Here is a 13,963-nt window from a genome sequence, read left to right as displayed (position 1 = left end):
CAAAGAGTCTAATATTTTAGCGCTGGAAAGGACTATTGACATACAGGTATGCCCGGAATCATGATGACTTGCCCTATCTAGGCAGGGGCTTCTTTACACTCCTGTATTCCATCTGACATTTCCGCTTTAGGTTGATTTCTCCGCAGTCTATACATTTGGACTGGTTTGTGCCTTATTTTTTTTTATTTTTTTTGCATTACACATTTACTGTAGCTATCCTCTATATTTTCTCTTTTTGCCTATTTTGGGTGGGAAGATGGACCATATTAGTAAAAATATTTGGGGCCATACATAATTTTTGCCACTTTTGGCCAGAAATGACTGAAGAAGAGGTTGGAAACCCTGGTTGGTAATTTTTTTTTTTTGGGGGGGGGGGGGGGGGGGGGGGGAGGGGGGATAATAAAAACTCCATGTTAAACAATAAAATGAAAACTCCATGTTAAAACTAAAGGTCTACTTCTTCAAACAGGTAATTGGCGGCCACTTCATTTTGAAATAAACATTTGCGTGAATTCACTTGTGTAGGTGTTTTCAGGGGAGTCAAGCAGGATAGTCCCTGAAAGTCTATAGGCTTAAAATTATTGGAAAAAAAACGAAACCCTATCTCCATGTCTATATACACCCACAATTGCATATATACGCGCACTAATGATCTACCTAACAAAAGGTACTGATTGCGCCTGGATGTAAAGGATGTACAATTAGAAGACGCTGATATTTTACATATCCTCAATCTATTAGTAGAGTATCCCCCCTCCCTGCCGTGTGACAGGTGCTGCAGGAAAAATTTAAGCAATTTTCTTTTTTTTTTTTTTTTTTTTTTTACTATTATTTAAAAAAAAAAAAAAAAAAAATCATCCTCCATCCATAGCTCAAGTAGAAGACTGGTAGCTTTCTGGTAGCTGTCTGACCGCAGGGTGGTTTTAGAAGCCATTTTGGTTGCTTCTGTGTGGTATCTAGTATAAAGTAGACCAGCATTTCCTGACCATTGTGCCTCTACCTGTTGCAGAACTACAACTCCCAGCATGTGTCCGGGCATGCTAGGAGTTGTAGTTTTGCAACAGCTGGAGGCACACTGAAGGCACACCAACAATGTTCTAGATATTGTAGATAGTAGCAGAGATGAAAAAATGTAATCAAAACAAATCAAGTTTGTTCTGAATTTTACAAAAAATGACTTTTTAGCCAGGAGATGTTCACTGAGCAGGAGTAATATAGCACATGCCTCCTGCTCAGTATGTAGTTTCCATAGAACCAAGGAAACTACATATAGAAGCAGGGACTCCTGTCATTGTGACAGGAGTCCTTGCTCCTCTAAAGTTAGCAATGTATATCGATGTTTTTTATTTTTATTTGACACTATGCATTGTTACTTTCTGTCTGTCACAAAAAAGCTAAGCAGCAATGCAATGTATCACACCCTCTCTCTTTACACTCTCTGCGCCAGGTGCTCTGTACCTTTTTAGGGGCAAATCCAAATCAGCCATTGAATCTGATGCAAATTTAATGTCCGATTTTTAGAAAAAAATAATTAAATTAATTGACTGTTTAAAAAAGGTGTAAAATGAAGGCATTTTTAGACTGCCTAACTTCTCGTTCCATCTACTTGTGGGCTTCATTTGCACCCCAGGATTCTACACCAAAATTGTGGCACATATTAGTATATTTTAAGTCACTACCTCTTCCCATGATGCCACACCCCTTCCAATTAATCCACACCCTTTCTATATAATCCACACGCCTAAGTCACACAAAGCCTGGCAGTGTTCAAAACACACAATAAATGTATGGAATGGTGCAAAAGTGGACCAAATTTTAGCACATTTAAGTTGAAGGAATGCAGACATATTAATCAGACCAAATTTGCCTATATTACCTGGTGTTTCCCTTTAAAGAGAATCTGACAGCTAGTTCATTAGCATAAAAATGAATGGTCGGGGCCTACGGGGGAATATGGAGGAGACAGGGGAGCTTGGCCAGCTGGCTCCCTGCCTCCAATGTACTTATTAGGAATAAAATGATTTACAAGCATAACTCTGCACCTAACCATCGGATTTCAGTAAGTAACCCCTCATTTTACAGCTCTTCACCCACACTATAACCCAGTGTATGGGGTCTAGTGCAGGTGAACTAGTTGTCAGATTCTCTTAAATCCTGCATGTAATGGAGCATAAATACCGCTTATCTATCATCTGAAAATAAATTATGCTGGATAGGAATTTACCTATCCAGGTCCTTACTCTCTTGGTGACTTAATATTCCCTTGATCACTTTTGGGTGCATTTACACCTTGCGCACCAGTTTTGCTGTTTGACAGATGTTGGGGTTGTAAGATTTTTAATTTATTATTTGTACTTTTTTTTTTTTGCAGTAGGGCATACTGGTAGTGGTAGTTGTGCACACTTGTGAATATGAATATGAACTACGTCTTTAATTTTTTTTAACTTTTTTCTTGCTTTCAAAATATGTGTGGTTTAGGTTTCGTGCCAAAATGTAACGTTTTTATGCCCATTAAAAATCTTGAAAAATTCAGTCTGGTAAATGCAAATCACACGAAACAAGATTGTGAGATATTATTTTCACGTTCTTCAGAGCAAAACAAAAAGCAAGTTCATGAGTTCAAGAAGATTCATCTAATACAATAGAGTCTGAATCTAGTAATGATGTGAATGAGAGCACGCCTGATACAGAAAAGGTACTCAGAGGTGCCGCTAGACCCCACCTAGGGTTGCTACCTTTCTCGCACAAAAATACCGGCCATGCTAATTTGTATAATTAATTATATATGCGTGACATCACAGGATACACATATGCGGAGGGGGGAATGTTGTCCTATTCTGACCCCTATAACTTTTTTATTTCTCTTTATACGGGCCTGTAGAATGGCTCATTTTTTGTGCCCCGATCTGGAGTTTTTAACAGTACCCTTTTTGGGTAAAATTCGGGAGTAGCAGTTAGCTACTACAACTTCCAGCATGCCCTGATACAGCCTGTAAACGAAAACCACTACTCCCAGCATGTTGGACTATATAGCAGTATATAGTATAGGTCAGTGTCTCCCAACCAGGGGTGCCTTCAGCTGTAGCAAAACTACATCTCCCAGCATGTTGGACTATATAGTAGTATATACAGGGTGGGCCATTTATATGGATACACCTTGATAAAATGGGAATGGTTGGTGATAATAACTTCCTGTTTGTGGCACATTAGTATATGTGAGGGGGAAACTTTTCAAGATGGGTGGTGACCATGGCGGCCATTTTGAAGTCGGCCATTTTGAATCCAACTTTTGTTTTTTCAATAGGAAGAGGGTCATGTGACACATCAAACTTATTGGGAATTTCACAAGAAAAACAATGATGTGCTTGGTTTTAACGTAACTTTATTCTTTCATGAGTTATTTACAAGCTTCTGACCACTTATAAAATGTGTTCAATGTGCTGCCCATTGTGTTGGCCCCACTATCTTTGTACCCCATATACCACACCATACCATCAATTTTTGTGTTCCAACAGTCTTGGAGGGATCTATCCAATGTGGGTTAGTGTCAGACCAATAGCGGTGGTTTTGTTTGTTAACTTCACCATTCACATAAAAGTTTCCTCATCACTGAACAAAATCTTCTGCGTAAACTGAGGGTCCTGTTCCAATTTTTGTTTTGCCCATTCTGGAGCACCTGAAACTACGGATACTGGAAGCCTGTGCTAGCATTTCTCCTGCGGTGTATATAGTAGTATATAGCAGTGTATACAGATACTGGAAGCCTGTGCTAGCATTTCTCCTGCGGTGTATATAGTAGTATATAGCAGTGTATACGGATACTGGAAGCCTGTGCTAGCATTTCTCCTGCGGTGTATATAGTAGTATATAGCAGTGTATACGGATACTGGAAGCCTGTGCTAGCATTTTTCCTGCGGTGTATATAGTAGTATATAGCAGTGTATACGGATACTGGAAGTCTGTGCTAGCATTTCTCCTGCGGTGTATATAGTAGTATATAGCAGTGTATACGGATACTGGAAGCCTGTGCTAGCATTTCTCCTGCGGTGTATATAGTAGTATATAGCAGTGTATACGGATACTGGAAGTCTGTGCTAGCATTTCTCCTGCGGTGTATATAGTAGTATATAGCAGTGTATACGGATACTGGAAGCCTGTGCTAGCATTTCTCCTGCGGTGTATATAGTAGTATATAGCAGTGTACACGGATACTGGAAGCCTGTGCTAGCATTTCTCCTGCGGTGTATATAGTAGTATATAGCAGTGTATACAGATACTGTGAGCCTGTGCTAGCATTTCTCCTGCGGAGTATATAGTAGTATATAGCAGTGTATACGGATACTGGAAGCCTGTGCTAGCATTTCTCCTGCGGTGTATATAGTGTATAAAGCAGTGTATACGGATACTAGAAGCCTGTGCTAGCATTTCTCCTGCGGTGTATATAGTAGTATATAGCAGTGTATATGGATACTGGAAGCCTGTGCTAGCATTTCTCCTGCGTTGTATATAGTAGTATATAGCAGTGTATACGGATACTGGAAGCCTGTGCTAGCATTTCTCCTGCGGTGTATATATAGTAGTATATAGCAGTGTATACGGATACTGGAAGCCTGTGCTAGCATTTCTCCTGCGGTGTATATAGTAGTATATAGCAGTGTATATGGATACTGGAAGCCTGTGCTAGCATTTCTCCTGCGGTGTATATAGTAGTATATAGCAGTGTATACGGATACTGGAAGCCTGTGCTAGCATTTCTCCTGCGGTGTATATAGTGTATAAAGCAGTGTATACGGATACTAGAAGCCTGTGCTAGCATTTCTCCTGCTGTGTATATAGTAGTATATAACAGTATATAGAGAAGAGGGTTACATTGACAATCCAACACAATGGGCAGTTAAACAGATTTGTAAATTTCTTCTATTTAAAAATCTTTATCCTTCCAGTACTTATCAGCTGCTATATATGCTCCACAGGAAGTTATTTTCATTTTGGATTTCCTTTCTGTCTGACCCCAATGTTGCTCTCTGCTGACATCTCTGTCCATTTTAGCAACTGTCCAGAGGAGGAGAAAATCCCCATGGCAAATTACTTCTATTTAAAAAAAATCTTAATCCTTCCAATAATTACCAGCTGCTGAAGTTAAGTTGTTCTTTTCTGTCTGGCAACAGAGTAGAAGAGGTTTGCTGTGGGGATTTGCTTCTACTCTGGACAGTTCCCGAGACAGGTGTCATCAGAGAGCATTTAGACAGAAAAGAACAACGCAACTTCAGCAGCTCAAAAGTACTGAAAGGATTAAGATTTTTTAATAGAAGTAATTTACAAATCTGTTTAACTTTGTGAAACCAGTTGATATATATATATATATATATATATATATATATATATATATATATATAAAAGGTTGTTCCTGGATAACCCCTTTAAGGGTTAATTCAGTGGGGGATCTGGTTGAAGGAGACCAAGGCTGGGATGCTGGGAATGAGGCCCAAACCTGGTAACAATGAGCATTAGGCCCTAGTAAGGTGCTGGTGGCTTGACAAGTGTGGAGATGGAAGTTCATGGACCTAATGTGTTGCGGACAGTGTGTGGGGGTAGTTGGAGGGTAGACTGGTGTTGGTTCGGTGCTGTTTATAACAGGATAGTATAACATGGGCATATCCGAGCACTGATGAAGTAGATTAAGGAGACCATTACATGGCCCGATTACGGTGTGGGCCAAGCTATATGAGCGATCACTGGATCACTGGTGCGGCCCTTTACTTCCGTCATTGTCAGATGCAGAAGTCTATGGAAAAAAAACACCATGATTTCCTGAATATAACCCATACCCTCATGCTACAATTTTGGAAATCTGCTCATGAGCCTAAAAATGTGGGTGAAAAAACTCCAAAATAAGTGGGTCTGGCGATCCATATTTCATTATGTACATCAAGCTAACACCTGGCTGCACCAAAAAAAAAGCCATATAGAGAGCATAGCACTTTTTGGGGCATCTTTTGATCCCCTCCACCCCCCCAGCCTGATGGTGTTTTTTTTTTCTTTTGTATAGACTTCTGAAATCCAATAAAAACCTTGATAAAAATAAGCATGCAAACTTTAAAGGGGTATTCCAGGCCAAAACTTTTCTTTATATACCGGTATCAACTGGCTCCGGAAAGTTAAACAGATTTGTAAATTACTTCTATTAAAAAATCTTAATCCTTCCAATAGTTATTAGCTTCTGAAGTTGAGTTGTTGTTTTCTGTTTAACTCCTTTCTGATGACTCACGTCCTGGGAGCTGTGCAGTTCCTATGGGGATATTCTCCCATCATGCACAGCTCCCGGAACGTGACATCATCATTGAGCAGTTAGACAGAAAACTTCAGAAGCTAATAACTATTGGAAGGATTAAGATTTTTTAATAGAAGTAATTTACAAATCTGTTTAACTTTCCGGAGCCAGTTGATATATATAAAAAAAGGTTTTGCCTGGATAACCCCTTTAAAGGAGTACTTTACTGCTCAGCGTTTGGAACAAACTGTTCCGAATGCTGGAACCGGCGCCGGAAGCTCGTAACGTTATAGCCCCACCCCCTCATGACATCACGCCCCACCCACTCAAAGCAAATCTATGGGAACTTGTGATGTCATAGCCCCGCCCCCTCATGACGTCACGCCCCACCCCCTCAATGCAAGTCTATGGGAGGGGGCATGACGGCTGTGCTCCCGGCGTCGGCTCCAGCATTCAGAATAGTTTGTTCCAAACGCTGAGCATCGGAGTACTCCTTTAAACACTTTTGTGCATGCAAATTCACACTGTTATATTTTTTTATCATAGACATCGCTTTTGTATTTCTTGTTTTGTAGGGAAAAAATTGCGAAATCTCTCTGAACGCCTGTTCCAGCAGCCCATGTGAAAACCAAGGAGCGTGCCACCCAAAAGATGACGCCAGCGGGTTTGTGTGAGTATTATGGGAAGCGATTGTTCCATATTGTATGTAAGAAATCTTAAAGGGATCATTGAGGAATAGAAAAACAGAGCTAATTTCTTTTTTTTTTTTTTAAACGCTCCCTGTCTGTCTCCAGGTTGGGTGTGGTTCTGCAGCTCAGTTCCATTGAAATAAATCGAGTAATGTTGTAACACTACACCCAACCTGGAGATAAGCGTGGAGCTGTTTTTGAAAGAAATTAGCTCTGTTTTTCTATTCCTTGATAACCCCTTTAAATGGGCACTGTCGTTTACACAAGACTTTTTATATGATACAAATAATATGTTTATATACATATTTCTAATACACATTGGTTGTAAAATGAAAACAAACAAATACTTATTGCAGCACTATTCAGCCAGTATGGGGATCAATGTCCCACATCCGATCACGATCAACTTAGCTAGATACACAATGGTTAAAAAAATTTGTATATTTTTGGGTGACAAAAATGTTTTATACTTCTTACCACTAGAGATCCCTCCAGTGTCCAAAACACTGTCTTGTCCCTGCAGCTATTGCTTGTGTGTCCCGGCTGATACAAAGGTCCCTCCACTGTCCAGAACACTTGTACCTGCAGCTATTGCCTGTGCTCTGCTTGGCTTTCAATCAGCCTGCTGTGTGAGCCTGGGGCATGTCACAAAGCCTTAGTGCACAGAGAAGCCAGTTGTCAGCACTGAGGGGTGAGAGAGGAGGTTCCCACATGGGATGTGAGGGCAAGCAAAGGAACACCCCCTCCTCCTCAGTGAACTGCATGCAGTGTGAGAAACATAAACAAGGGTATAAGGAACCATAAAAGAATGAAAAGCAGGATTTAAATTCATGGACAGGATTAGCACCAGATAAAGAGTAAGCCTGGGGCAACTCAAAAAGGTCTATTACAGTGTCTGCCTCCAGCTATTGCAAGATTACAACTCCCAACATGCCCGGACAGTTTTGCAACAGCTGGAGGCACCCTGTTTGGGAAACACTGTTCTAGAACATGTCCATATGATGCACCAATATGTCTTATATTGTAGAAAGAAAGGGTATTCATTATATATATATATATATATATATATATATATATATATATATATATACATATATATATATATACATACCGTATTTTTCGTCCTATAGGACGCACAGGCGTTTGAACCCAATAGTGGTCTTCAACCTGCGGACCTCCAGATGTTGCAAAACTACAACTCCCAGCATGCCCGGACAGCCAACGGCTGTCCGGGCATGCTGGGAGTTGTAGTTTTGCAACATCTGGAGGTCCGCAGATTGAAGACCACTGCATAGGAGGTAATACTCACGTGTCCCCGCCGCTCCGGACCCGTCACCGCTGCCCTGGATGTCGCTCCATCGCTGTCGCCGTCGCTCTGGAACGTCTCTGCTGCCGGCCGGGTATCCTCTCTCTCCTTCGCCGCCATCACATCGTTACGCACGCCGATGCACATACGCGACGATGTGATGACGAGGAAGGAAAGCGCCGGCCATACAGGGGATCCCTGAACGGAGAAGACACCGAGGAGGCAGGTAAGGTCCCTCCCGGTGTCCTGTAAGCACTAACCCAGCTATTCAGTCGGGCTGTTCGGGACCGCCGCGGTGAAATCGCGGCGGTCCCGAACAGCCCGACTGAACAGCCGGCTTAGTGTCACTTTCCCTTCAGATGCGGCGGTCAGCTTTGATCGCCGCGTCTGAAGGGTTAATACAGGGCATCACCACGATCGGTGATGTCCTGTATTAGCCGCGGGTCTCGGCCTTTGATGGCCGCAGGGACCGCCGCAATAGGGGTGTATTCGCCGTATAAGACGCACCAACTTCCCCCCCCCCCCCCCAGTTTTGGGGGAAGAAAAACTGTGTCTTATACGGCAAAAAATACGGTATGTATATATATATATGTGAAAGGTTGAATGACAACCTGGGTTTATGGGAGGGGCCTGGGTGGTATAAATACCAGCACGTGCAGGTTCAGGTGCACGTTGGACGTCACGCTGTACGTCACGTGACTGGGGATCAGCTGACAAGCAGGAGTTCCGGTCTTTAGGGTAACGGTAAGCGGCCGGGGCCGGCCGGGGTGGCCATGTCCGCTGAAGCCCTCTCTCCGGAGGTAAGCCGGAGCACGGAGGGCACCCTCGGTCAGCCCCGGCCTCGGTTCCAGTGCCCCCAGTCTTTTTACCGGGGTCCTCGCCCCTTTTCGCTCCCCGTGGCCCAAGCGGCGAGTTCGGCTTCTCTCCCCACTCGAGTGGTGCCACAGGGGGGGGCGTGGCCCACTGCTGTCTCGGTGCCTGGCCGGTTCCTCACCTGGGTCTGCGCCGGGTCTCATCCTCGCGTCCCGTGGCTCCGGGCGGCTTGACCGGCATCATCCTCGATTGCCAGGCTGCGTTAGACGGAGGACTGGCGGCAGCTCTTTATCATTTAAGGGCTCGGCTCCCCACGGCCACCGCGGTTCACAATGTTGTCCCCAGCTCAACTCTCCCCCCCCCCCCCCGCCCCAGGTTTTCCCTGCCGAATTCAGGGTCACCTCGGACCAGGTTTAGTGGTGGCTGACGGTTCACGTGGCGGCTATGCACTACAGCCTTTCACAATTTTGTGCCGTACAGTTACTCATAACATTCATACTGCACAGTCGCTCATAGAATCGCATTCTATACAGTCACTCAGTTTTCACACCTGGCAGTCACCCAGCATTTATACCGCCCGGTCACGCATAGCGTCCTCATCATGCAGACACTCATAGTTTGCATACGGTACAGTCACACATAGCTTCCACTCCGTGCAGTTACTCAAAGCATTCATACCGTGCAGTCACTACATGTTACCATACAGTGCACACGCATAGATTTTCCTTCAGTATACACTTGTATTTTCCCTACGGTACACAATTGCATTTACCATTCAGTATACACAGTTGCATTCACCATACTGTATACACAGTTGCATTTACCATACTGTATACACGCTTGTATTTTCCATACAGTATACACAGTTGCATTTACCATACTGTATACACGCTTGTATTTTCCATGCAGTATACACGCCTCTATACACCATACAGTATATACGCTTCTATTCACCATACAGTATATACGCTTCTATTCACCATACAGTATATACGCTTTATTCACCATACAGTATATACGCTTCTATTCACCATACAGTATATACGCTTCTATTCACCATACAGTATATACGCTTCTATTTTCACCATACAGTGTACACGTTTCTATTCACCATACAGTCTACATTTGTATTTTCCATACGGTTTTTCATACTGTATACACGCTTGTATACACAGTTACATTTACCATACAGTATACATGTCGGTACTCATTACAGACAATACACGCTGGTATCCGCTATACAGCATGCACGCTGGTTCCAGCCATACAGTGTATACACTGATGTTTGTGCAGAATATGCGCTGGTTTTCACCATGTGGTATGCATGCTGGTATTTACCATACAGTATACACATTGGCATTTTTTTTACAACATTCATGCTGGTAGTTACAATACTGTAGACACGCCAGTATTATTCACACGCTGGTACGTTCCGTTCGGTAGAACACTTGTATTTACATACAGTAGATCACGCTGGTATATTCATACAGCATTACAAGCTTGCATCTCTATACTGTATGGATGTTGTATTTTTTTCCACAGTATTCACTCTTGCAATTTTTACACAGTATACGTGCTGGTATTTTTCATACAGTATACACGGTCATATTTCCCATACAGCATACACGCTGGTATTTCCCACACAGTATACACATTCATATTTTCCATACTGTAGACACACTCGTATTCTCCATACAGTAGACACACTAGCATTGTCCTCATAGTACAACACGCTCGTATTTTCATACAATACAGTTTGACACATTTGTAATTTATGCAGTATGACACTCTTGTATTTTCATACAGTATGACTCGCTTGTATTTTTCACACAGTTTGACACACTTGTAATTTCATGCAGTATGACATGCATATTTTCATGCAGTATGACACGCTTGTATTTCCATACAATATGACACGCTTGAATTATCATACAGTACGACACGCTTGTATTTCCATACAATGACACGCTTGAATTATCATACAGTATGACACGCTTGTATTATCATACAGTATGACACGCTTGTATTTCCATACAATGACACGCTTGAATTATCATACAGTATGACACGCTTGTATTATCATACAGTATGACACGCTTGTATTTCCATACAATATGACACGCTTGTATTATCATACAGTATGACACGCTTGTATTTCCATACAATATGACACGCTTGTATTATCATACAGTATGACACGCTTGAATTATCATACAGTATGACACGCTTGTATTATCATACAGTATGACACGCTTGTATTTCCATACAATATGACACGCTTGAATTATCATACAGTACGACACGCTTGTATTTCCATACAATATGACACGCTTAAATTATCATACAGTATGACACGCTTGTATTTCCATACAATGACACGCTTGAATTATCATACAGTATGACACGCTTGTATTTCCATACAATATGACACGCTTGTATTATCATACAGTATGACACGCTTGTATTTCCATACAATATGACACGCTTGTATTATCATACAGTATGACACGCTTGTATTTCCATACAATATGACACGCTTGTATTATCATACAGTATGACACGCTTGTATTTCCATACAATATGACACGCTTGTATTTTCATACAATATGACACGCTTGTATTTCCATACAATATGACACGCTTGTATTATCATACAGTATGACACGCTTGTATTTCCATACAATATGACACGCTTGTATTTTCATACAGTATGACACGCTCGTTTTCATGCAATGTGACAAGCTCATATTTTTATACAGTATGACACGCTTGTATTTTCACGAACACGCTTGGATTTCATACAGTATATACGCTGTGTTTCCCTACAGTGTAGGCGCTTGTATCACCCAGGTAGAATCCACGCTTGTTTGCATACAGTATATATGCTTGTATTTGCATACAGTTTACACGCTTGTTTTCATATAGAATGTGTGATTGTGTTTGCATGCGGAGTATGCGATTGTATATGCACACAGTACGCGCGCTTATATTTTCATATAGTATACATGCTGGTATTTCTGTATGGTAGGTACGCTTGCATTTTTCCAGAGATTACACGCTCGGGTTTTCTCACAATATATATGCTCGTGTTTTCATATAATATTTACGCTGGTGTTTCACACGGTACACATGTTTGTATTTTTACACAGTATACACGCTCACTCTATCACACAGTGTACATGCTCATATTCTAGTACAGTGTACGTGATCATATTTCCAGTACAGTATGCACGCTTATATTGTTATACGGTACACACGCTAGTATTTCCAGTACTGTAGTTGTTCTAGTATTTCCAGTACAGTATACACGCTTGTATTTCCAGTACGGTATACACGATTACTTTTCAATATAGTATGTTTGTATTTTTTCTGTACTATATACGTTTGTGTTTTCCTGTACAGTATACGCGTTTGTACTTTTCGTACAGTATGCACGATTGTATTTTCTGTGCGGTATGCATTCTCGTATTGCCAGTACAGTATACACGCTCGTATTTCCAGTTCAGTATACATTCTAGTATTTCCAGTACAGTACACACGCTTGTATTTCCAGTACAGTATACACTCTTGCTTTTATATAGTATACACGTTTGTATTTTCCATACAGTATACACAATAGTATTTTCCGTACAGTATACATGATGGTATTGTCTGTACAGTATACACGATTGCAGTTTTCATACGGATTACATGCTTGTATCTTCTGATAGTAGGCACGATTGTATTGCCCGTTACGGTGTACGCGATTGCATATTCCGTACAGTATACACGATCGTTTATTCAGTTACACGCTCAGTTTCCATACAGGATAACACGATTATGTTTCATATGTTGTGACTCTTAGGTGTCCAAATGGGTTAAAACGTTGATGTTTCCTTACAATATTTCATCCATATTTCCATATGGCACGGCATACTATTGTTCACCATATGGTACAGCATGCTTATGTTCCATACGTGGTACACGCTCAGGTTTCCACGTGATTCTACGCTTATGTGTTTACACGGCATAACACGTGGTGTTCCATACGATCAATGCGATTAATTTCCATATAATTTACACACACCCGTAGGCTTCCATACGGTATTACACGCTTATCAGGCTATAGTATAACTGGATCATGTTTTCACACTGTGGTAAGCATAGGTGTCTATGGTACATTGTGTTTAGACACGTGTTACTGAGTAGCATTCTCAACCATTTCGGATCATGTCACGTTTACAGGTTGTGGATATTCTCAGCCTGCCTGCCACGGCAGCAGGGGAATACATAATTTGGGCTATTGTATCGGACACGTTTTCCTGAGCAATAGCAGCAGGTCACATAGAGGAGTATATACCTGATATGCCTGACTCATTCTCAGGTGGGATATACTACTTGGTTATTGTTGCTGACACGTTTTCAGAGCAATAACATCACCACACATAGGCAGCTGTATACCTGTTATGCCTGTCACGTCCTCAGGTTGGGATGCACTGTATAGTCGTATGTTCTGACACGTTTCCAGGATACGACTGCCATATCGATATTAAAGTGATCATTTACGGGTGAACTGAGTCTGGTTGATATAATATGGGTATGTATACCTTACGTAATTTCGCTTACTATCATAGCATTTGCTACGGCACATGCGCTACATAAGTTCGAGCATTCGACGTATAAGTTACTACTTGCATGACGCGATGCTTATCTGCCCTTTTGTTTCGGGTACCCAGTAAAGGTCTCCGTACACATACGTTATTTTAAGCAGGTTACTTGGTCCTGATTCTACGTTCATGAATAGGTCAGGTTACGTTAACATACCACCGTTATAGGTTCTACGTCAAGCTATCTTACTTTGCATACAGTAGTCATACGCTTACGTCATTGTTGCGGGTATGACAC

The 13,963-nt window shown here is 41.7% G+C and overlaps 1 protein-coding gene and 1 long non-coding RNA gene across 5 annotated transcripts in view; one reads left to right on the top strand and one right to left on the bottom strand.

Annotated features, from left to right (window-relative positions):
- The window catches only part of LOC130283260 (uncharacterized), a 105,686-nt gene that overhangs the window by 5,220 nt on the left and 86,503 nt on the right, over nucleotides 1-13,963 (bottom strand). The gene's annotated exons all lie outside the window — the stretch shown is intronic.
- Nucleotides 1-13,963, top strand: part of SLIT1 (slit guidance ligand 1) — a 390,223-nt gene that overhangs the window by 336,871 nt on the left and 39,389 nt on the right. For all 4 annotated transcript variants that reach the window (XM_056532480.1, XM_056532484.1, XM_056532482.1 and 1 more), the window contains exon 28: nucleotides 6,847-6,941. In XM_056532480.1, coding sequence (XP_056388455.1) covers nucleotides 6,847-6,941 — 95 coding nt within the window. The remainder of the gene's footprint in view (nucleotides 1-6,846; nucleotides 6,942-13,963) is intronic.

The sequence above is a fragment of the Hyla sarda genome, chromosome 7 (assembly GCF_029499605.1).
Source record: "Hyla sarda isolate aHylSar1 chromosome 7, aHylSar1.hap1, whole genome shotgun sequence".
Lineage (NCBI taxonomy): Eukaryota > Metazoa > Chordata > Amphibia > Anura > Hylidae > Hyla > Hyla sarda.
This window is presented reverse-complemented; position numbering and strand designations above follow the sequence as displayed.